The sequence below is a fragment of the Empidonax traillii genome, unplaced genomic scaffold (genome assembly GCF_003031625.1).
Source record: "Empidonax traillii isolate 1590-97213 ecotype Southwest subspecies unplaced genomic scaffold, ASM303162v1 scaffold462:size771534, whole genome shotgun sequence".
Taxonomy (NCBI): Eukaryota; Metazoa; Chordata; class Aves; order Passeriformes; family Tyrannidae; genus Empidonax; species Empidonax traillii.
In genome coordinates this window covers 471,004-495,705 of record NW_020955655.1, presented here as the reverse complement: position 1 = coordinate 495,705, position 24,702 = coordinate 471,004, and the positions used below count along the sequence as shown (strand labels likewise).

The following is a 24,702-nucleotide window of genomic DNA, read 5'->3' as shown; positions in this document are numbered from 1 at the left end:
CTCCTACTGGTTCATTCAGCCTCATTTCCAAAGAGAAAACAACACTCCTGTCACAGTTGTTTCCTCCAGCAAAGTGCAGATGAGAAATCTATGAGGGACAGATGCTGCTGACCAGAGACAAGTGACTGTTGGATGCAACTCCCAATATTGTCTAGTTGAGGTGGTCATGTCTTTCTCCCTCTCTCACTGGCAGCCCGGGTGCCTTTATGGGCCTGTAACATTTGTGACTCACAGTCCAAAAGGTCCTGTGCCAAAGCCCTCCGACCAGGGAGTGTCTCTTCCACAGCCTGGGCCAGACTGGCACAACTTAAACTCTGACTTGGCCATCTGTTGGGTGGAGGCAAGCTCAGTTAATGCAGAGTGGAGGAGAAAACTATCCCAAGAGGAAAAGCTGCTCCATACTCCCCAGTGCTGCCCTCTCTGAGGGACAGCCAAGCTGCACATGCCTGCATCATCCACAGCAACCCACAGAAACATCATCTGAGCAGAGCACTGCTGAGTTCCCAACCAGTTCCCACATTTTGTGCAGTTTAACAGCAGGTCTTTGACATAAAATGGAAAACAAGTCTTGCAATGTTCAGACAGGACGGATGAGTCCCATTTCCTAAGGAAGCCTAGGTCAGCACTGAGCATTCTCTGCTGTGGCCTGTCCCTGCTAACCATGAGAGCATTGCTCTCACCAGCAGCCAAAAGACAATAACAAACCCAACCTGTTTGTGTCTGCTTTGAAATGAGACATTTCTCTCTCTCAGAAGGATGTCAGGAGGTGAGTTCATTACTGCTTATGATGTCTTTCCAAGAAAAACAGGTGAACAATAAACAAAGCCAAGACATTGTTAAGATTTTGAGCAATCTCAGAGGAGCCTAAATAACACGGGAAGATGCCAATAGGATTGAGGCACTTTGAGAAATTTCATTCCACATTCTTCGCATTTTCTCCTCTGAACAAAACTGCCATTTTTAGAGTACATGCAGCTCACAGCCCCTCTTTGAGGGTCACATATCGGCCTCCTGCCTGACACTGACGCTGCTCAGGGGATTTTATTTTACACAGCTCAGTCACCTGCAGTGAAACAGCCACTTTGCACTCCAAGATCTCAAACCACAGCAGACACAAAGTTATTTGGCCTGGACTTGCAAGGAATCTCTCCAGATACCTCAGCCACCAGTGAAACAGCTGCTTTTTAAAAACAGCCTCTCACAATAGCTCAGGATAAGTGAGCAATGCTGATATGCTCAAAATCGCCAGGAGAAGTTGCGTCAACAGAATGGAATCGGTCACGCTGGAATTTGGCCAGACCATTTGGGATTAACACCCTGAATACTGCAAAAGAGCTGGGAAAAGCTCTGTGTTAAGAGAAGAACCATGAAAGCATCCTCCAAATAACCCAGCACTCTGCCCTACCCACCCTTCCCAGATGACTAAAGTTTGCATGGCAGGGCTCTTCCTCGGAACTCTTCCGCACAGCCCAACCACACCCTGCCCAGCTTGAAAACACACAGAATAAAAGAGGAGGAAGAAAGTAATTTTCCTCTTTTCCACTGTTACATAAATCAGAGTTGTTGGTTCGTTGTTTTGTTGGCTTTTTTAACGGCTCCTAAAACCTTTGAAACTCCAGAAAAACACTTTTCCAGCTCTAATTCAATCATCCTTCTCTTGTGAAACACCACCAGGCCCAGCCAAACAATTCCCATTTGATGTTCATTCCTTTCACTTCAGCTAATCTTGTCAAAACATTTTCATCAGTTAGCACCAGTGTAGGACTGAGGTTCAGAAATGTTTTGAGGCCACTACAGAAATACTTGCTAGAAACATTCAAACGTGTTTGAATTATTATTAAATAAATAATAATATTAATAATAAAAATTTACTAGTTTCCACAGGACTTTCCCTTCATTATTCCAACTTAGACTAAATATTTCTTAACTCCATACAGCATTTGTTTACTCACTGCACTGAAGCAAAGAACCCTGAAGTAAGAACTGGGCTTGTGCGTTGAATCCCCTCAGAGCAGGGCTCTTAATCTGCAAGTTTGCTTGTGAGAAGTGTGAGTGAGGCAATGCAAACCCCTAAGAGATGCACGGCCAAACAGACCCAGGAAGAGAAATGGGAACTCAGGATACAATCAAGCTCACTGGAGTTAAAGGAAGAGCAAGTCTGGGTCTGTTATCAGAGAAGACTCTGTGTTTAAGGTGGCTGAGAATGCACAGCCAGCAAGGGGTGACCAAGCAGAATCAGGTGGCAGCAAAGGAAAGGAAAACCGAGGGTCTGTGCACTCAAGTGGTTTTACCTGACTTCACTCCAGCAGGACAGAGTGACCTGTGCAACACCCAGACAAGGATTTGGTGCAAACAGCAGGCCTAGAGCAAGGGAACAAAGCTGTGTGGATGCAGCGCTAGGAAGGGGTGTGGGGTTGGTTAAGCTGCACTAGGCTGGGTCAGGATCCCTCTCTGGGATCCAGGGCGAGCTCAGAAATTCACCCACTTTACTGGGTGCCTTTCCAGAGCACAGGTGCTGCTAGGGAGTGGTCTGTTGGTTCCCTTCTCTCCATGAAATGAGTGCTTATGAGAGGAGACAGAGGAAAAAAAAGTGCTCAGTTGAACAGCCTCCAGCAAAGCAGTTCAGTGTCTCCAGCAGAACTGCAGTCGCCTTCTCCTTCCGCTTGGTCCCAGGAGGTGATTCCCCACAGGCTGGAGGAGCTCTGGGAGCTCTGGCCTTTCCAACACGCTCGTGACAGAGCAAAGCCATCGGTCTCCCCTCCTGAGGAGAAGAGGCAGCCACACACATCCCTGTCAGCCTTCCTTCCTCCCAGTGCTGTCGGGGCTCTTCAGGGCGCACAGGAGGCTGCAGAACAGCTCATACCAGAAGAAGACGAGGCCAGTGGACAAGGCAGCCTTCAGCAGACTGGGGGAGAGGCCCTTAAAGAATCCACCTGAGCCCTCCTCCCGCATGATCTGCCTCATGCAGTCCAGGAAACCCCCGTACGTCTGTACCTGGGAGAGAAACGGCAACGAGGTTAAACAAGAAAACTCCAGGACAACTGGAAGGCAACACAGAGATCCTCAAACTATACCACAGAAGCATCATCTCAGCGTGCAGCCTGGAAATGCTTTTCTGGTACTATTATAACTAAGTGAAAGTCTCAGAGAGGCAGTTTAGAGAGAGTAGGATGGAGGGAAGGTACACATTTAGCAGCAGCAATGGCTTATGCAGATCATTCTAACTGTAAAATCTCTGGGCAACAACAGCATGACTTTAACATTTATGGCAAAAATTTACAAGCTTGTGAAGTCATTATTTCACATTGTGCTGGTACTGTTTTCCGTCCCTTTCCCTCTTTAAGAAGGGACAACTTACGAGTTTTTTGACAGAAAGAAAACACATCTACAGGACTTCAAAGTTTCCAGGTTAGCTGTCTGCATGTCATCGTGTCACACTGTGCAGTTTTAACATCCTGTGACACGTCAGTGCTAAGAACAAATTCTGCACCTTGCAAAGAAGAGAAAAAGCATCGAGTGCAATCAGTTAAGAATTCAAATTCCAGTGCACTGGACTGGCTCCATAGTCATGAAAATCCATCACTTCCAACACTTCTCACCTGCCCAAAGGCTGCCCGAGCGTGCTCAAAGCCACCCACTTGCAGTCGCTTTTTGACCACGTCCAAGGGGTATGTGAGGGTTTTGCTGATGATCCCAGCACAGCTGCCACAGACAAGGTTTTTAATGTTGCCTGAGAAGCAGAAGGGGAAGAGGAGAGCAGGCAGGGAAAAAAAGGGGTTGTGATTAAAGATCATAAGAGGTAGGTAAAAAAATCTGTGCAGGGGTAAGAATGAGAGGTGGGAAACAGAGATACTTTTCAGATGTTGCATCAAAAAGGGTGAAAGGACTGAGAACTGAGCTTACATCAGCCACCCAGATGAACATTCCTCCTCCTTCTCTCCTGACTGCAGACATCACTGCCCCAAAGTGCTTACCTCCTTTCTTTCCTTCAGCAGGAACCACCCATTCCGAGAACTGCTGCAGGACGTTGTAGAAGAAGAACTGGAGACCAGCATATGGGAAGATAGCAACGAGTGTGGGGGTCAAACCTCTGTAGAAAGTCCGAGGCCCTTCCGTCTGGTACATGGTCACCACTGCATGGCGAAGGTTGGGATAGATCTGGACGAGGAAGAGCAAACCAAAGGTCAGATCATTTCCCAGGAACGGGGGTAGGAACTTCCCACTGCCCAAAAAACAGCTGACTGTTTTCAGCACAAAGTGATGAGCAAGGTGATTTTGCACACCCTCACACAGTATTCCCTGCTAAGCCCTTGTGACTCAGAAGAAACAAAGCACAGAGCTGAGTCCTGAGACCACTTGCATCACAGACATATTTATTTTCCTCTTATCAGCTCTTAACTCCTGTAACAGAATCCATATCATACATATTGTGATTCTACTGCAGGCTAAGTAAAAACCCAAAAATGGTTCTGATACAGATCTATCTACCTGTGGGTATTACAGACCTAATTTGCATGGAAACCAATTCTTGTGTAAATAAGAACATGAAACACAGGTGAAAGGTAACTGGTTTCAAATATCATCCCTGTCATTACTTAAACATGACTCTGTGTAAGTGGAAGGTTTCAAAACCACAATGTTCAACAGCCTGAGGAAGGGGCTCTATGAATGGCCAACAGATGAAGTAAACACCGAGTTATCCTGTTAAGGACAGTTTCTCCTTTTTGGATCATCTGTCAGGAGTCAAACACAATCAGGAGCAGCAAAACATAATTAAGAAAGCTGTGTCAACAGCACAGAGGTAGCCTGGCAACGGTGCAAACACTGCCCATCACAGCACCCGCTCCCTCATTGTTCAGACACATGGAATATCGTTAGAGCTACGGGTGACAGTCCCAAACCCTGCCCCCTCAGGCTCACCTTGGGCTCGCCCTGAGCAGCGAAGCGGGTGCGCAGGGTGTCCACAGGCTGCACTGCCACGGTGGCTGTGCAGGCAGCCAGGCCCCCGCAGACCAGGTGCACGAAGGAGCCGCGGGCGCTGTACGAGGTGACGTTGTGCACCAGCTCTGTCAGGCTCTCAAATGCCATGAACTTCCAGAAACAAACGGACACAGGTCAGGAAGTCGATCCTCCCGACTCGCACGGATCTCCCACTCCTCTCTTATTTCACCAAGAGCTCCTCCCCCCTGCTTGTAACCACCTTCTCCGTCTGCCCTTCAAAAGTCCTCCCCAACTTGCAACGTGTAGAAGTCGCTAAGCAGCCCAGGGAATGCTTGGGATATTCTGGTCTCTGACACTTCTGCTAATTCTTGCATTTAGAATCATGAAATACTCACTTTAATGCTCTGTGTACCCTGAAGAGCATTTGCTGTGTTACAGATACACTATCCGTTACCCTTTCAACCACTGCTCAAAAACCTATTGTTAATATTTACAAATTCACAAGAAACATGCTGTGTAAAACACCCTCATCAGCTTCACTGATTTTATTCTAACAAGCCCTTATGGTGACAGCATGAACAAAAGTAAAAAACTATAGTGTCAGGAGTAAACAGGGCTTGCCTGTGACACCAGATACAGCCAGAGCTCAGTTTGCTCTTGTTGTGCTTCAGGCTGCTCAGCAAGCTCAGGAATATTAACTTAGGAATTATGCACCAGCTCTATACAGCTACACATCCTCGAGACTGGCACTGGTTTGTGTCAGTGCAATGTAAGGCTGGGCCTCCCACACTGCCCACGCAGGGAAGGGAGCAGAGCAGTGCCATGTGTGCTCACACTTGGCCCAGGTGATGTCAGGCCACCTCACCTGAACAGCTCCGTAGCCAACTGAGAGGAACTGAGCGGGAACATGGCCCTTCCAGAAGGCTCCCAGGCCCTCCTCCCGGAAGATGCGCTGCATGGCTTGCAGGATGCCGTGATACTTGGCTGCGGGGTTTCTGGAGGAGAGCTGCTCGATCTGGAGCTGGAGGAGAAGGGAGAAAATATTTTCCATTTCACACTTCAAGAAGGTTCAAGCGCCCAATTCAGGAATCCACAACGCTGTCAGCCAGCCAGTGCTAAGATATGACATTCTGCCATCCCACAGAACCACACCCAGATCTGACCGGGATGTTATTGATGTGGGGCTCTAAAAGAGTAAAAACATGCATGAACACGAAGGTAAGCAGTAGGGATGGGGGTGAAATTCAGTCAGGTAGTGGAAACCAATCACAAAAGCAGAGAAAGAGAACAAACCATGAAAAACACGTGATCCCATTCAAAGGGATCCCACTCCCACACAAGTTAAGTTATGTAAGTAGAACCGTTGGTCACAAGACAGCCCTGTGACCTCGTGTAACCTGTACACACCGTCGGCGAGCGCTGACAAGCACCTTTAGTGCTTTCTGGCTGCACAAGTGACCCGTTCACCCAGGACAGGACCAGCTCTGCTCCCTGACAGGCTCCCCCACCCGCTGCCCCCGAGCACGCCGCGAGCCAGGTACCTGAAAGCGGATCTTGACGACATCCAAGGGGCTGATCAGCACCCGAGTGACCAAGCCGGACGCCGACCCTGCTGCGGCCGCTTCCACCGTGGACACGCACTTGGCCTCGGGGTCGTAGCCCACCATGCCCGCCGGGTGTCCTGGGCGGGGGAAGGGGCTGTGAGCCCTCCCCTCACACGGGTGTCCTGGGCGGGGGAAGGGGCTGTGAGCCCTCCCCTCACACGGGTGTCCTGGGCGGGGGAAGGGGCTGTGAGCCCTCCCCTCACACGGGTGTCCTGGGCGGGGGAAGGGGCTGTGAGCCCTCCCCTCACACGCGGCTCCGTCCCGCACCGAGTCCGCAGCCTCGCCCCCCACACGGACCCTCCACCCCACAGCCCCCTCCTCACCCCGCGGGCCGCACAGACCGGCCCCACTGGCACCCCCCCGCCCCCCAGCCGCCCCGCACCGAGGCAGGACCGGCGCGGTTGGCACCGGGGGTGTCGCGGCCCTGGGCCGGGTCCCGCCGTGCCGCCTCACCCGCCGCCGCCGGCTCCGCACTGCGCCTGCGCCGCGCAGGGGCCGCTGGGAGATGTAGTCCCGGGAACGGCGCCCGCAGCGTGTGCGGGATGGGGCGTTGGCGGAGCCGCGGGGCCGGTGAGGCTGGAAAACACCTCTGGGATCAGCGAGTCCAACCTATGGCCGAACATCAACATCTCAGCCAGACCACGGCACCACCAGGGTGCCAAACACCTCCAGGGACGGGGATTCCAGCACTTCCTGCACAGCCCGTTCCAATGTCTAATGTCTAATCACCCTTTCTGTGAAGGAATTCCTCCTCCTGTCCAACCTCCCCTGGCACAGCTTGAGCCTATTACTTCTTGTCCTGTCCCTTGTTCCCTGGGAGCAGAGCCCGACCGCCCCTGGCTCCTCCCTCCTGTCAGGGAGGTGCAGAGTGAGAAGGTCCCCCCTGACCCTCCTTTTCTCCAGGCTGAGCCTCCCCTGCCACTTCCTGGTGCTCCAGACCTTTCTCCAGCTCCGTTCCCTTCTCTGGACACAAGAAGAGCAACACAGCCCTGCACGGTACCACGAGCCAGAGCCAGGAGAGGGGAAGGTCAACTTACACAACCATGGCAGCTACAAACGCTTTCTTGGCTCTACAGGGCCCAGGGGAAGCAGGGTTTCTAAGCTACCCCAGGTACAGTAGCACATCACTTCAATCAACATGTTCTCTTGTGGCATTACCAAAAAAAAGCCAAGAGCTCCGAAACACACTGCAAATTTTCTATAATAACTTCTGGCACAAATAAAGATCAAATCATAGGAAAATCCAGGCATTTCTGAGTAACCACCCTGACATCATCATTTGAACATAACAGCTAAGAGCAACTGTTAAAAAAGCACCCAAACTCTCCTGTGGGCCTTTTCCTGACACGTATTACAACTGACTGGAACATTCACATTATTCACAGGCATTTTCTGACCTTAAGCAAAGGCTGGGGAGAAGCTGCAGAGCCCATGGACCGGCAGCTCCTGACAGGTGACCTCGCAGCCTGCCTGCACACCCCTGTGAGCACAACGGGGCAGCTCTTTAGGCATCAGAAGCGAAAATCTGCAGGGCACTGATGGAGCAGAGCCAAAGCCACAACAGCCTGAGCCCCAGCTGTGCTCACACCAGCCATACACCCACCTTCCTTCACACACTCCACAAGTGTCTGAACAATAACACTCAAGAGTCTGAGCATTTTCTGATCAAATTTCTTGCAGCTTTTCCTTCCCACAGCAATTTAATATCATACAAATTATCTCAGTCATATTTTGGTCAGTTCACTGAAATAACAGACAGATGCTCAAGTGAAGAATTCAATGTATATTTATTATTCACAGTTAATTACTATCTACCAAATGCTGCTGCAGAGTTAAAGGATTAAGTACATAGGCCTTTTTTTATTTAAACACTGATTTTTTTTTTTAATATATATACACACACAAGACATATGTCTGCAAGGCTGCATGATATACACCAATTCCAAAATAAGGAAACAATCAAATGGTCCAGGTGTAGAATGCCATAGATTCCTTTTCCAATCACTTTACAAAGAGGGAAGAAAGTGAGTTGACAGCTAGCAAGGAGAGGGGGAGAAAGTAATACTCTACAGGATAGCTCTCTCTTTCATTTGCTGGAAAATTAAAGTGTAAGGCAGAGTCCATCTCAGGAGTAAAACACTTGTAACACTTAGTACAAAAAAAGGCACCCTCCAACAAAAGATTGCCCGTGCTCAGGCAGGGCGGGAGGAGATCTCCGCTGCGGGTTTGGATTCGTTGGTGGGGTGAAGGGATCCAGCCAAACGGCCACCAAAGGAAAAAGAACGCAACTGAAGATTGGCACAGAGCGCGGTGCGGATTGATTGCCTTCCTTCCGTCCAACTCAACGGCAAACCGCCCCGGGCAGGAGCAAAGGGCCAACAGAGCCGCCCCCGGGGCGCGGGTGGGGAGAACAGTCACAGTCACACACAGCCTGCTGTGAACGGGAGCTACTCCAACAGTAACACTGACCTGAGGAGGGAGGAGAGACTGCAGAACAGGGATGGCCAACTCCACTTCCCAAGGGCAACACGACTGCACGTGTTCCCTGCCCAGGCCGAGGAGACAGGCTGATCACATGCATCACGTAGAGACATTCACTAAGAGCGGAAAGGTTTTTCAAGCACTATTTCTTGAGGTTTCTCTGCGTTATAAAGTTTTCCATCAAAGGAATGTACATTTTATAGGACACGTCAGGGCTATTATTCCTCAAATTCCCCCCTTAACCCTCCCTCCCCCAAAATATTCTTCCTCATTTTCCCTGGTCATAACTTTCCCCTTTCTCTTACTTCTTTTGAGGCTCCTGGTTGCAGCTCTCCACCTCTGAGCAGCCTAAGTTGCCACTTGAATGCCTTGATTTTATTTTCCTCGGAATAAGGGAAGTTGAACAGTAAGACAAATCTGAAGATTAAAGCTCCATCTCTGTTTGTAGATTTTTCTCAAGTGTCCATTGATAAAACCACCCTCTTTTACCCCCTTTCCCCAGAGTATTTATTTACATGTAGGCAGAAAAAAAAACCCTCTGAAAAGCTCTGGACTGTCCTTTTAACTTAAAAAATAATAAAAAAGAAAATAAGGGAAAGGCACTATGGAAAAATTACAGAATGTGCTCAACCGTACACCTTTAAGAAAAAACAAAAAAGCTGTCAGCACAGCATTAACAGACTTCAGTTGTACATTGGAGTTTCTCAAAGCAGCTCTGTGACTCAAAAGAAAAAAAACAGAACAAAAAGCCACACAACTCTTCTCCCTTCCTCTGCTTGGAAGCTGCTGAGCTTCAGAAGAAAGTGCCAAAGGAGAAGAGACAATAAAAATTAGATTAACACCTCATCTTTCCCAGGCAAGAAGAGCTGAATGTTGAAGGCAAAAGCAGAGACTGATGATTTTTGTTTTTTTTTAAAGGCAGGACTGTGGATTTGGTTCTTCTCTCATGTCCCTTCATGTCAGATGAAGACCGTTTGCAGAGAGAGAAAATACCAGCAGAGTTTCTCCCTTTTCCTTTAACTGCATGGCTAGGACTTTATATGGCATTAAAACTTCATGCACTGATGGACAGAGGAGGAGGGGGAAACAAGAAGAGTTGTGGTGGTGCGACCTTAAGTGACCTTAAAACACTCATTCGCGACAAGAGTGAATAAAAGGGGATAACCCAGGAGCAGCTGAGGAAATTTGTTATTTTTCATTTTTCTCTCTCTCTCCTTTTTTTTTTTTTTTTTCTTTTTTTTTTTTTCCTTTAAGATAAGTTTTGGTGTGTAAGTTGAACTCTTCCCCCCCTGCCCCTGAAGTTCCGTACTGAGGGAAGGCAGATCACCTCCCGGTGAGAGGTGACTCTGGTTTTATCGCCGTGTGATTTTAGGTCACTGGCTGCAGTTAGGCTCTGTATGTGTATTTACTGTTTCTCTGGTTTCCTTAAATAATCTCTAATATTTATCTCTAGATGTTCCGGTTCACTGGGGTCACGTAGTTGCGTGGAAACATGCCCGTCTGTCCGCGGCAGGCTCCCTTCCACCAGTTGGGGTCAGAATTGTCAAGGACTTGGATAAAGTCTCCACGATGGAAGCCCAGCTCTCCTTCCTCTTGGGGATCAAAATCAAACAGGGCCTGAACGTATGTTGGTTGCTGAAAGGGGAAAGAAAAACATACACAGAGTGAGAATCACCCTTGGCACTGCAGACAGCTGCTCCCTGGGGCAGGAGCTGCACTTCCACCCCAGCTGAACAACAAACATTTCAGGCTGTTTCGTTTCCCAGCTTCCAACATCTGCAAGAAGGTGCTGAAACAGGAAAGCACAGGCTACAGAAAACCTTAGGAAAAAGTCAGGTTTCTGGGAAAGAGCTGAAATAAAGAGAGCAAATAATTCTGATGTTTCTCCAGTCCTTTTCAGTCTTTGTGATCCACTGGAGATCTGTGCTCTATTGCAATACAATCCTCTTGCTGCTTATTTGTCCTGTTTTCACCTGGCAGCACAAATATTGCTGTGATACACAAAGTTCCCCCTAAAATCTGGATGTTGGCATTTTACACGTTTTCCTTAAAACTCTCTTCTGTCACAGAAGATTTTGCCAGCAAATACTTCCATTTGTTTGCTAACAGTTCATTTAAAATGCATTTGCAATCTTGAAATCATGAAGGTCTCTTCATGGTTATCCTTTCCAGCCAGGTGTTTTCTCATCCTGTTTATCCCTGACCCAGCAGTGTAGAGCCACAAGTTAATTCAGACAGACTGTGGCACAGGGTGCCAACAGCACCTGGAGAGCAGATGAATTCCTCACCCTTTTCTTCAAGCCAGAACCAGAATGCTGCACGCAGAAGGCAAAAGGATTTATCCAAAATTGACAAAACATGCAGTTACATGCAATATAACCCTCTGATTGACCCGGGAAATGAAACAGAACAGAGAGCTGGATATACACAAACTGCTCTGCTGGCACTTCATAGTAGTTTTTGGTTTTCCTTAACAATGGCTATATCCAAACCAGAGCAGGGATGTTCCAGATGCTGTAACCACCTCTTCAGGAAAGGCCAGCACCAAATTCTCGCTGGATGTTGAGGGGTGCAGTTCTGGCTATGAACCAGTGTAAAGCAGAAGAGAATCACAGAATTGTTTAGGTTGGAGAAGACCTTTAAGATCACTGAGTCCAACCATTACCCCAGCACTTCCCTATCCTTTCTTACTGTCTCCTATAACAAGAGTAAATCAATTCAAAGGAATCAGATGATGTTCCTGCAACAGAATCCATAAACATTACAGCAAGCCAAATGTTCAAGCAGCAACAATAACACTTTGCCAGAGTTCAAGGGAGACCTGGGAGTGCAGGTGGGCTTTGCACAAGAATGCAACTTATTTACCAGTATAATTCTGACCGCGGGATCTGAAGATACACTTCCACAGACAGGAAAGATCTCAGTCAGCTTCTTTCCATCCCTATCCATTTACACTAAAATGCAATCCCACATCAAACTGTGGAAGTAACAGCCCAAACAGCACACTCTACAAGGACACTTCTCTTACCTGTGGCACCTGTTCAATGTCCCGGAGAAATATCTGCTGGTTCCTGGAGACAGATGTGGATCTGTGATAATCTACCAGCTCGTTCAAAGAATTGAACTTCACCACCCAGAGGAAATACTTGCCAGCCCCATCTCTAAGCACCTTGAAGTGCTGCACATCATTTCCAAATCTGTGTGGAAAGAATGAAACACATAGAAAAGCACATTATTAGTCACCAAGCACTCTTCTTTTGAGGTCATCAGCACAGAGCTTGGAAAGAAAAGGTCCTTCAGGGCACAGTGAAAACTGTCAGTGACGTTGATAACATAGATACAACCCCACAGCTGGCATCCAGCACACGTCATTCTTGATGTATGGTGTGTGTGCAGTCACCTGTGTCCCTGAAGATGGTGCAGAAAATCCCAAGGACAAATGCCGTGGACTTTGCAAGGTCACATTAACACAGTTGCACCCTGGTACCTTCCACTTCACACCCCTAAATACACAATTTTCAAGTCAAACAGCACAAGCAATTCAGTTCAGCTCTTCACACCCAGCAATTTCACAACTGACTCGAGCCAGTTTCAATTTGTGTAACTCCTGCCACGGTCCTGTGCTCGTCCCAGTCCCAGTCCCTCCCTCCCACAGCACCACTGGGTACGTGCAACAATGCAATGCATGAACACCAGTCCCATTATAGGCAAATTCCTGGGGAAACATTGCCATGGGTAGGGGAGAATTGTCTCTCTTGGCAGCCAGGGTGGATTTGTGCAAAGAACTGTCCTGTGGGGGAAAAAAGAGATCTCTCTGGTCCTTAAAAAAGAAAAAACAACAAGCCCAAAACTGCCAAAATCCATCCAGAAAGGTGACAGGGAACAACTTGTGAGAGCTGCCTCTGCTCTGCCTTCCTCAGCCTGGGAGCTTCTCACCATTTAAAATCCCACAGATCACCATTTAGGAAAAGGACTTCTCTAAATTATACAAACAGAAAAAAAAACCCCACAACTGAGACATTGCCACCAGATGGCAACACTCAGCTGAACAGGCAGGCAGAGCTGTGCCATCGTAACTTTCTGTTTCTTAAAGGAATGCACTTTCTGGAAGTGAAGCTTCCATTCATATCTAATATTCCAGCTCAGATGACTGTAACCAAGACAGAAATATAAACATCTCTAAAATCAGGGGTTTTAATCCAGTTTGTTGGCATGACTCAGTGCTGCTGTGCAGGAGGAACAAAAATTTGGTTACAGACCAAAGATGACCAGAAAAACAAACAAAGCTTGTCGAGACAGATCACTGATAGCCACAGAAAATACAGCCAACCAGGAATTGCGTATGAATAACAAAAAGTGTTGTTAGGATTCTAAAGAAAATTTTGTTTGTTTATGGTAGGAAAGGGAAAGATTACAGAAAATAATAATAATAAAAAAAAAAGCCAAAGTCAACAAACTCCCTCTCACCCCCATCCCACGTTAAATTACATCACATGCCCTTTCAAGTTCCTAATGCCTCTGTTATTCAGTGACTTCAAATCATAAATTCACAGAATGGTTTGGCTTGGGAGGGACCTTAAAGATCACCTGATTTCAACCCCCTGCCATGGGCAGGGACATCTTCCACTAGACCAGGTTGCTCCAACCTGGCATTCCAGGGATGGGGCAGCCACAGCCTCTCTGAGCAACCAGTGCCAGGGCCTCACCACCCTCACAGAGAAGAATTTCTTCCTAACATCTAATCTAAATCTCCCCTTTTTCAGCATAAGGCCATTCCCCTTGTCCTGTCACTCCAGGCCCTTGTCCAAAGTCCCTCTCCAGCTCTTCTGTAGCTTCTTTAGGCACTGGAAGGGCTCTAAGGTCACCCCAGAGCCTTTTCTTCTCCAAGTTGAAAAGCCCCAAATCTCTCAGCCTGTCTCAACAGGAGATTGGTAAGTCAGGTAGCAGTGTATTGTGGGCCACAGGTAACTCTCCTGCTGGTTAACAGCTCTTACTTGTAGTAAGGTTATTCAAGGATAAGAACTGCTCCTCTTCACCTGCCTGTAACTACACTGAGTTTCTCTACCCATGTGAAATGCAGTTGTGAGATTGAAGGGGCCTCTGGGCTCACAGCTCCGTGCCCTGGTGCCTGACAACAGGAATATCTCCAAAGCACGTGCCAAGCAGAGAAAAACATATTTACAAAGGTGCTACACAGAGGGAAGATAAAGTAATAACTTGTACTGCAGAGGAGGATGGGAGAAAACATGTCCACAGTGGGCACTTTGTGGCTGTGAGAGAGAGGAATGGAACCCACAAACAAGCCAACAGGCAGTGCCTGGGACTACATGAGCCACGTGCCACCAGGTCAGTCCTGTGGGATCACTGCAAACCAGAGCACAGCCATCTGTTCTATTAGACAGGGAATAAACATCACTAGGAGAAGAGAAATGCTGTGGGGCAGGCATCTGGAAAATTATTCCTGCTTCTCAGCATTGACAATTACCTGCTCTTTGCTCCCCAGTCCAGGGGAGCAGCAGATCCCTGATTAGCACAGAATTGCCTCTGGGCGTGACTTACTTGACTGAGAGGGAGAAGTCCCCGGGAGCACTCTCACTCTCCCTGATGAGGAAGGCACCATCGTGTCTCTGTTTGCCCAACATCTCCTCAGCCTTCGCTCGGGGAATCTTTCCAAAAAACCACCTGTGTAGGGAGGAAAGGAAAACAACAGGAAAAGTTAAGAACTTTAATCGTTTCATGGAAGAACCAGAAACATCCCAGCTGTAGAAAGATCATGTCTATGCACCGACCCATCCTGCACAAGTGGAAAGTGCATTTTGTATCAAAATCAATTTCTAGTCTTTTTAGATCAGGTTATAAGACACAATTGCTTCAACTGAGAGAATCAACATCTTCATCCAGCACCTGTTTGCTCCTGCAGCTCAGTCCAATCCTTCTGAGTCCTACCAGAGTACTGTGGTCCAAGACAAGTATCATCCATCAGAAAGCTGAGGCAGGTGCCAAGAGAGCAGTTACACACAGACCGAGTGAGAAAATTCCTTCAAGGTCTCTGCTTCACTGCAGAGGAGTCTGAGCCAGGCATGCAGTTCTGTTACAGGAATGATGCTGGTGGATACTTGTTTCAGAAGCCTCTTTTCTTGCTTTTTCCTACAGGCAGGACAATCCAGAAGTTTTCACAGAAGGGGTCACATGAAGTAGCTGCCTCGTGGAAGCCACATCCAAAACTCTCACCAGCCACAGGCCAACCATGACACCGAGGTTGAACCTCCCTCAGGCCACCCCATCGTCAGCACTGACCAACAGCCCCGGTCACAGGATCCTCACCCACACCTACATCTGCATGTCCAGACCAAACCAAGATTAAAGCCAAACAAGGGCTCAGTGGCCTTGTCACATGGCATGAGAAAAGCAGAACCATCTTCACAACTAAAAAGTGGAGCTTTCAGTTCTGGGTAACACATCACACAGGACGGCAGCACTTACCACAGCCCACAGCCACACACAGGACTGACCTTAGAGGAGAGCATTTCAGAAGAGCTCTACTCACACTGTCTGCAGTGAGGGGTTTGCTGCTGCAGCAACAAGACCTGAGTTGCAGAATCCTTCCCACAACAGCTGCTCTTAAGAGAAGTCGAGGTTTTCATGAAGTCACAAAGTCACCAGATGTTTCTGTCTAAGAGGAAATTATCTCTAGGGGTGAAGGAGGACTGATTTCTTGATTAACAGACACATTTAACTTGCTTGAAACTCTTGTTGTGTAGTTTTTAACAGAATGGAAAGGAAAATCTTTCTCCCTCAACCATCCTATTTCCAGTGATGAAGAATGACATGGCATTTTGTACTTTCTAGCCAGTTTAGCACCAGTGCTGCTTCTGGGTACCTGAAGTGGTAGCAGAGCTGCCCCTCGCTGCACTCTGCTGCCTTCATAAATCAACCAAGAGAACCCATTATGTGAAACTCCCTCAGAATTCAAAGGTAATGTATTTTTTCCTGAGCTTTTGGCACTATTGACACAAAGACAAGGAAGTATTGAATTTTGCCTCTGCCAAATGTTACATAAAGCAAGCTTTATATAATGACTTTAGATATCTCTTGCCATATTTCTTGTTTACAAAATGTCTTAATCCTGTTTAGTTCTCAAATAATTCTCAATCAGTCACATATGACTTGAAAGTGAAAGCCTCATCTTAGAAAAACACAAAGAGAAAACCACCTCACCCATGTCTGGAAAAGCGGAAAGCCTGAAAGAGCTGAACAGAATCCTTCCTGAAGGCTCAGCAGTGCACCTCCTATTTTCCCCCTAAATTTTACTGAATCACTACAAAGTAGAACTGTACTATCTGATTAAAAGAATTAACACTTCCAAAGTGACAATATCAAACTCTTGAAGTTTTCTGCCAGCTGCTTCTAAGGCACTTGAAACAGAGAGACTAAAAATCTTTCCCAATTCTTGAGCTCCCTTGCAGTTTTATGGCTTCACTACCCCATTGAGTAAGAGAAAAAGAACTAGAAAGATGAAAAGAAGTCCCACAGGAGAAAGAAACAAAGGAAGTTACTTTGCAGGACTAATGTCTGCTTTAGAACACACTTGTAAAGCAGCAGAAGTGCTGTGCCCATATGACTCTTTGCTACAAAATGTCTGGGAAAATGAATAAAAATCACAGCATGTCAAAAATCCCACGTGGAGAATTAGGCAAAGTGACCACGATGTTCCCAGAGCTTCCCTGCTGAAGGGCCAAGGCTAATAACACTTGCCTCCAACGAGCTCTGCAGTGGAGGTGAAACTCAGCCAGTCAGCACTGCAGAACCAAATCCAGGCATTCCTGCTGATGCTGCAGAGCCAGAGGGAGATACACTGATTGGTACAACCCAGGTTCTCATTGCTCCCAGCCTCCTTTCCATCGGTAGTTTGGCAATTCTTTTGGCTTCACTTCTCACAACCGTTTCACTTGGCCCATTTCCTCCACAGAAATCACAGTGCTGCAAAGTGAGACCTCAGCAATATCCCCAGGCCATGCTGGTTAGGAACACAAACACCTGAGATAGCCTGGATCGGACTCCTGGGCTTTCATACACAGCAAATTCTTCCCCTGCCCCCCTCAAGAGAAAGGTGTCCTGCCACTGAACTCTGCTGTGCCTTCACAGGAACCTCCCTGCCCAGCGCTTCCTGCAGCTCCTCTCCAGTGTCCCGTCTATCTCTGCTCAAATCTTTGCTTTGTTAACTGAGGTGGCAATTCAGATTAACCCTTCAGAGCCCAGGGGTGACCCACAGGTGCCCCGTTTTCCTTTCAGCTTCGTTTTCTGGTAGTTAACGAAGCAAGCTGTGAGATTTGCAAAATGCAAGAGGAAGCACTGCGTTTAATACCAGCTGTGTGGTTGGAGGATTTCAGCCTTGGATCCTTGGACAGGCTTTAAAGTCATTTTCAGTCGCTTTCTTCCCAAAACCTCTTGAAAATGATTTGACAGAAGTCTGAGAAAAGGAACATTCTCTTTGTGACTGGCCAGCTGCCTGCAGTTTGCTTTTTCTATGACCTGTGTGACTAGAGAGAGCTCTGCATTACAGCTAAGCCAACATTATGCTATAAAAACTTCTGCATAATTTCCCAGGGTTGTTAACGCACTAGTTAAGACTCCCAGCACTGCTGACACATGGAGCTGACTCCATCCAGATGCCATCAGCAGTTTAAACATCTTCAGATAAGATCAAATTAACTCTGCTTAAAACCCACGTCCAAATTCACCCACTTGCAGGCTCAGATATTGTTCATTCCCTTTTGATACCAAAAAAAAAAAAAAAAAAAGTGAAAAACTGACAGCTCTATCCCTCTAAAACAAAATACCATGGATGATGACAGAGTAAACTGATCATCACAGGAGACAACACCACAGTACAGCTCAAATGCCTGCAAAACCGTTGTGAGAAGATGCAACCATCAAATCAATTGGAGAGAAATTGCAATGTGAATTTGTGATCCCCAGTGGCACAATCAGGGTAAACAAGGCATGTTCCTGCAGAAAACAAGGCTTTAAACAAATTCAGAATTTTCTTGTGTGTCCTTGCTTCACTTCCCACTTGGCTGCACTAAAGTATTACATCTCTTCTCCCTTCTTGGGGTACAATCCCTCAGAAGCTTCCTTCTGCTATTTCAAAACAGCCCTTGGAAAAATAATTCTTGATTGCATTTAACTGCAGTATCTTCATTATATAATGACATTCAACACTTAAATCAATCATCAGTTTTTGTGAGCAAACGAAACGCTACAGCTCCTTGTAGAAACCTTGATTACAGGTTTTGCTGCTCCCTCCTAAACCTTTTCTCCCCTTTGAATGTGTTACCCAGAGCTTGCTGTTTTGTTGTTCAGATGTTGCAGGATCTCAAAGGTTGGCAGAACCAGAGTTCAGTAGAAGACAGCAGAAATACATGAACTGACACAAAGAAAACAGCCAGTCATGAAATGCTACTGTTTTCATGTGCTGGGTTCATTATATCCAAGAGATGTTGCCAGCAGTTACTCAAGGGCAGCTCCCTGGAGCAGCAAATCAATGCAAGGACACTCGTGTGACAGCACGGAGGCTTTGAGGTTGGCCTGCTTTGTGAGGAAGGTGCTGGATCAGATGACTGTTAGAAGTCCTATCCAACCTAAACAACTCTGTGATTCTATACTGAGGATGTGACAGACATACCACAAGTTCAGCCCCAAATATCCTTAAATACTTTTCTGGTGAGCTGTGAATGCCATGATTTTTACTCTTAGCTGCTCAGTGGGTAAAATAGAAAATCGTGACAAAAACACAAACTACTCTTTTTCTGGGGCAGTGGTGGTGACAACTCTCTTTTACTGAAGAGTTTTCTGCTGGTTTATGCCTGATAACCCCAAGGTCACTGTCTGACACTAGAAAACACCAGAAAAGCTTCCCAAAATACCCTGCTCTGCAGCTGCTGTGAAAGGAGTTACACAAACACTACAGCCAGAGACAACTCACCAGCCATCCTTTACCTGCACACACATTTGGGCAGAGCTGTGAGCTACATTTTAGCAGAAAACTTCCTTCTGTTGGAGAGGATGTGCCAAGTCAGACCAAGGGAGCCTCTCCCCAGAGCTCTACTTACGGATGTGGTTTCATTTCTATGTAGTTCTTGGGAATGAAGCCGTCCTTGCCGTTGAGTTCTGCCTTGTACCAATTCTGATCACATTCTTCATTCAAAACCTGGAGCAAGCAAAGAAAGATTAAGCTTTAGCACAGTTCAAGATACAGCAAAACTGATGAAGGCACCAGGTTATTCTTCCCATCCTTGTTTCAAAACTGCTCCTGTGAGATGAACCTGTAAAAATGGTGGTGGTGTCTGTTCCACTGCACCTCAGGAGCGTTCAGAACTGTCAGGAACAAACACCAGCAGAGGCCCAAGCTGGATACAATGGGCAGTTTCAGCTGGTTTCGCCAATGCAAGTTAAAACCAGCTTAAATCAGATCTGTCTGTTGAGCACATTTTACATTAAAAAAGATAAACACAGTCAAATGGCAAATACAGATGAAAAAAGTTTCTTCTTTTTATTTTTTTTAGGAGATATTTTTCTTAGTGTAATTTTAATGAATAAAAGATCACGAGTCACAAGAGAGGAGCCACATGAAAAGGTAGCTTTAAAAAGCACAAATTGATACCTCAAAGCAAAGTTGCCCTCAGTACTTTGGTGCTTTATTTTTCCTTTAATTTCTGTCAATAGGCAAGGCTGGTACACTGACTCAAAGCAGTCTTTCCAGTATAGTTCTATGTTCTGTAAATAAAGCCCTGCTATAGTTTGAAACTTCCTCTCCTTGATTTTATTTGGTGTTGGAGGTAAACACCCCAGAAAACCTGCCCCCTTCTCTTTAAAATTAAGGACCCCAGCAAAGGTTTTGCTCGAGCACTTTCATTCCTTCTCAGCTTTCTCAGGAGGATCTTTAACTTTGCAACAGTGGCCAACAGAAGACTTAGATTTGAGTTAAAAAATAGAAACTTAAAGCCTCAAGTCACAGAAGTATCACATGATTAGCATTGCCTGAGTGCAGGAAGATGAGGAAATGCAAAGAGAAAGACAACATGAACACAGATCCAGAGATCCCACACTACATTCACATGCAGTTATAATGAAGATATCCTGAAAAACCCCAAACTAACTCTTTTGCTATGTCACTATGTTTGTTTATTTGAAGGACGATGAGAGGAATTAAAAAAAAAAGAGAAAGTAAAAGCAGACAAGAATTTTGCAAGGGCAGGTCTTATTCTTACAGTTCATCGGGAGTGCTTCAGAAAATTAAACTCTAAAGATCAGTGCTTGCTGCCTTTCAAAAACATGTGACACATCAACACCCTGAATCTTCCTGGCTGCTGATTGATAGGTATGACAGAGAAAACCCTCAACACCTACTGAAATGAAACGTGGTAAGGGACAAAGAGAGCAAAATGTGCATCTCCCCAGTGAATGACAATGGCAATAGTTACCTGGATGCTCCATAATTCCCAACCCAAGAGGGTGATAGGATGTGCTTTCCCCAGGTGCCAGCACCTCCACAGGGGAACTAGCACAGTGGCAGCGATACATCTACAGAGCTTTAGGTGAGCAAAGATCTGCACCTTTACGGCCCATTTCAGGATATTTTCAGCTGAAGAGACTTTAAAACTTAAAAGATCCCCCATATTTTCACATGGATGGAAACATTCAGGCTATCACTGGTGCAGTTACTGCTTTGGGCTTCCCTGTATTTATTGACAAGCTCTGTTGCAGCGAGCACAGCGGAGTTCAGTCACTGAGGAGGGATAAGCTGAGCACAGGTCACGAGCAGTTCAAGCGTGGCTCTGTTACAGGCTCTGAGGTAAGAGCTCACACGGGGAGAGCTGACACGGCTCAGCTGATGTTTGCTGGGCTGCCTTGGAGCCAGTAAACAAACGTCCCACCCTCTGCCCTGATTCCTCCACAACATGGAACAAAGGTGGGTGACATCAGCAGGAGCTCTGGGACACTGAACAGGGATGACAGAGATCAAAAATAGGTGTGTAAAAAAGTGAATTGCAGAGAGACCAGGGAGGGCACAAGCTGAAGCCTAGACTTATAATTCAGTCAATATTTTGGTACATGGCTTGAAGGCCCAGCAAGTTTGGCTGTTCTGTACCTCAGCTGCTTTCACCAGAGTCATTTACAATACAACACAAACATGACACATTTTGATGTGATTTCCCATAAGCCAAATCTTACACAGCACTGTGCATTATCACCATCAAACCTTTGGTAAGATCATGTACTACAGACTGGTTCCACTACCATCAGAGAGCAGTTAAGGCACATGGTAGCCTGTTTTCCCAAAAAGAACGGGTAAATTGTAGTTTCATCTGAAGGGCATTACCACATTTTTGTGCTTTTGGCAGTAGGTATTAAAAATTATCAGAAATTCTAATGCCCAAATGTAAATGACTTTAATGAGTTTTATCTTGCTCTGAAGATATGCTAATAGATTTGGAGGAGCCAAATCACATCGGGCTTGGGGTACTCATTAATGCCTGGCCTGAAGCCAAAGCAGTGCTGAGGGATGCACTGAGCTTTCTGACCAGAGTGAAAAAACAGCGGGATAAAAGGCAGAGTGAGGTGAAGTGCCTGCACATCCACACGTACAACCTGTTCAGGGGACTTGTGCTGCAGTGGTGAACCCTCCTCAGCTCCCCCCTCAGTGCCTTTGTTTGCTCCCAGGACTTTTTCCTGCTTCACACCCAGACTGCGTTATCTGCACGGCCCGTTGTCCTTTCTAGGATCATTTTAACGAGCTGTCACAGCTCCATTCACACCCTGGCAGACATCCAACCCTCCGTGCCCTGTGTTATGGACCAGAGAGCTCCCACACACACACACAGTCAGCCCTGGAAACACCCCTGTTTTTCCCTGTTCTGACTCCTCCAGAGGCAACAGGACAGGCTGTTTTCTTTCCAAAGCTCCATGTTCCCGTATCATTTCAAGAGGAGTCACCTCCCCAACACAGATCTACAAAATCCTTTTTTCTGACAGTGTCAGACACCGCTGGAGCTGCTCCCAATGCTTAGCCAAGCAGAACTGACTTGTGCTGAAGTGCCTCGAATTCGGGACAACTTTGCAGTCACGTGCACAGGGCTGGAATTCTAGTGGCTGCTGTGAAGTTATGTAGTTATTATCACGACAACTGAAGAACAGTCCTGTAAAATTTCGGTTTTTTAAAAAATCTTATGCCACTAATATTCACTAATATGCCATTAGTGAAACACAAAGTAAAAAGTAAGTCAGGAACACACATAGGAAACCTGTGCACTGGTGTATCTGCCTCTGATGTTTACATCTGGCATTGCTCTCTCAAGTCATTAAACCACCAAAATGAAAGAACTCACATTAAGTAACTAAACCATTTTTTCTGCAAAATCTTTTAAGAAAACCATCCAGTAAATCCATCTATCCCATACTGGCCTCCAAGTGATTTCCAGATAATAATTTAAATTAAAATTTATCATCTGGATACTTAAAACACAGACTTTAAGAAAAATAACTATTCTGACCTGAACAACAGTAAGATTTCAAAATTTTACCTAAGTACCATGTGCATCACTGAATTTTGCTTCGAAAATTTCCCCAAGTACAAATAAATAAAATTAAAGTAGCAAAATTAAAGATTCACTGCTCCAAACCGGACAGCCTTCAAAATCTGCGAAACATCTAAACCATCTGTCTCAACCATTCAAAAGTGCTGCTCTTTGGATGGGTCAAAACATAAAGCATTCCTTTGCATGCAGTCCCTAAGGCTGCCATAGATCTAATCACTCCATGCCAGAGCGACTCTTCCTTTCACACTGGGGCATCTGTGCCTGAGAGGAGGAAGGAGGAAGGATATTTTTAGCCCCTGCATTTGAAGCTGCCATGTGATGTCCCCAGTCTGCAGTCGGCCCCTGCTTTACAGGGAGAGGGGCTCAACTGCTGCAGGGCAGTTTGATAACAGGTCTCTTATCGACAAAAGCCCATCTGTTCCCATGGAAATGGAGAGGAGGCAGCAGGGAAGAGTCACCCAGCGAGGCAGTTCCCAAGTTTTAGTTAGAACAGCTCACACACAACAAACATTCCCGGCCACGTTCAATTCCACACCTAGCGAATATTTCCAAGCGCAGCTTTTCCACCCTTGGGAATTGTTGTACACCAGACCGAGCATCTCAAAGCCTCAAAACAACTTCCAGGAACACACAGGCATTAAACTGGAACACAGCAAGCAGATCTGGCTCAGCTCTCAAGCTGACACCCAGATGCAAACATAATGCCTCGAACGTTCCGTGCTTGTGAGTTTAGCCAAAGTATTAATCATTCTTGAGGTTTGGAGAGACAAAACCCAAAAAACTTACTAAGAGAGGGGTCTGAGTGTTGGCTGAACCTCCTCTTTTTCCTGAACTTCAAGTTTTTAGGATTCTTGCTGCGCCTACTGAAACAGAAAGTAACCCAACTGCTGCAGCACCACCTGTGAGCTGCCAGTGTGGTTTTCCTCCTCCACAAAGTTGCACCGACAAAGCCACAAAGAAAATAAAGCAGTTTATTAAAAACATTCCCAAAGTCTCAGGAAACTGCTCATGACACCCAAACTAGGGCAGGAATTAAAACTGATAAAGTGAATAAATGTTTAAAAGGCAGCAATTCTACAACTGAACTTCTAAGCCCAGGAATTCCTTGTCCCGGGGTGGAATGGCCCCTGGGAGGAGGGTTGTCACCCTCAGAGAGGTGCTTTAATACAGCTTCTCATTTCAGAGAAAATGGCTCATTTTCTGTTCTAAGAAGAGTTACAAACTAGACACAAACCAGCAAGTAAAATCTGCTTCAAGGCAAGCTATGCCTGGATTCAGCAGAGCAAGGTCACCACAGTCCATTCTGGAGCATTTTTGTTCCCTGCAAATTTACTGTAAATGGCACCACAGGATATTCAAATTCATCACTTCAGGGTTTTGCAAAGACAGCCCAAGACACAGCCTGGTCACCTGCAGCTCCCTGTCTGATCCTGGTGTTGAACAAATGACTCCTCCTCCCTCTGGCTGCCTGTCACATCACAGGGTGGCTGTGCAGCAGGAATGGCATCTTAAGGAAACCTGGAGGAAGCTGCACATCAAAATGGCACTGTGATTCAGGCCATGCCAAATCAGTTTTTCTTTTCTTGATTTACTCGTGACACACAGCACAGTTAATTTTAACTGCAAACTTTCAGTGTGAAAAGATACATGAGACAATTAAGGTGATTCAAAAACACATAACTGCTAAAGTATTTTAGGCTTTTCCTTCAATTCAGTTTATCATAACAACACACAAGGAATGCAAAATACCCACATTTTTCAGATCAAAACCTGAAGCACCACACTGGGACATGCTCTAAGATGGTGCATAGTCGCACTCTAAGTAGATATAAAAGCTGTGAAAATACTTAATAACCGCCAAGCAAATGTTACTGAAAAGAGCCAGAGAAAGACTATTCCTTAAATTGCACTCACCTATCAAGTGTTATAAGGTAATAGCCTAATAATGGATGTAGATTATACTGTAATGCAGTAATGTGTTATGGTTACAGGTTTTCATTCTCTCTCACCCCAATTCCCATTATCACTATGGAAATACTTCTTCCACCCATATTCTTTTAAAAGCACAGAAGAGCACA

At 46.2% G+C, this 24,702-nt stretch overlaps 2 protein-coding genes across 3 annotated transcripts in view; both read right to left on the bottom strand.

The window, feature by feature from the left end:
* Positions 1 to 495: 495 nt before the first annotated feature.
* SLC25A19 (solute carrier family 25 member 19) lies at positions 496 to 24,702 on the bottom strand. 2 transcript variants are annotated; one of them, XM_027895600.1, is made up of 7 exons: positions 24,692 to 24,702; positions 6,483 to 6,622; positions 5,807 to 5,962; positions 4,921 to 5,091; positions 3,975 to 4,158; positions 3,600 to 3,730; positions 496 to 2,994 (listed from the first exon to the last, which is right to left on the bottom strand). In XM_027895600.1, exons 2-7 carry the CDS (start codon positions 6,606 to 6,608, stop codon positions 2,794 to 2,796), a joined length of 969 nt encoding a protein of 322 aa, XP_027751401.1. In that variant the 5' UTR covers positions 6,609 to 6,622; positions 24,692 to 24,702; the 3' UTR covers positions 496 to 2,793. The 2 variants fall into 2 exon arrangements, with proteins under 2 accessions (XP_027751401.1, XP_027751400.1); XM_027895599.1 differs by lacking the exon at positions 24,692 to 24,702 and adding an exon at positions 6,768 to 6,858 and having other exon boundaries at positions 6,483 to 6,633.
* GRB2 (growth factor receptor bound protein 2) overlaps positions 8,314 to 24,702 on the bottom strand; it is a 49,330-nt gene continuing 32,941 nt past the window's right edge. Inside the window, exons 3-6 of the mRNA XM_027895606.1 lie at positions 19,139 to 19,236; positions 14,586 to 14,708; positions 12,055 to 12,223; positions 8,314 to 10,661 (exon numbers count right to left, since the gene is read on the bottom strand). Of these exons, the coding sequence (XP_027751407.1) occupies positions 10,476 to 10,661; positions 12,055 to 12,223; positions 14,586 to 14,708; positions 19,139 to 19,236 (576 nt within the window). The 3' untranslated portion in view covers positions 8,314 to 10,475. The remainder of the gene's footprint in view (positions 10,662 to 12,054; positions 12,224 to 14,585; positions 14,709 to 19,138; positions 19,237 to 24,702) is intronic.

Bases quoted from the DNA above. Each gene is read 5' to 3' on its own strand.
- SLC25A19 (XM_027895600.1), bottom strand. From the start codon at position 6,608: ATGGTGGGCTACGACCCCGAGGCCAAGTGCGTGTCCACGGTGGAAGCG. The intron at 5,963-6,482 runs GTACCTGGCTCG...CTTCTCCTCCAG, and splicing joins TCGTCAAGATCCGCTTTCAG to CTCCAGATCGAGCAGCTCTC. The intron at 4,159-4,920 runs GTGAGCCTGAGG...TTCCTCGTCCAG, and splicing joins CTGCTCAGGGCGAGCCCAAG to ATCTATCCCAACCTTCGCCA.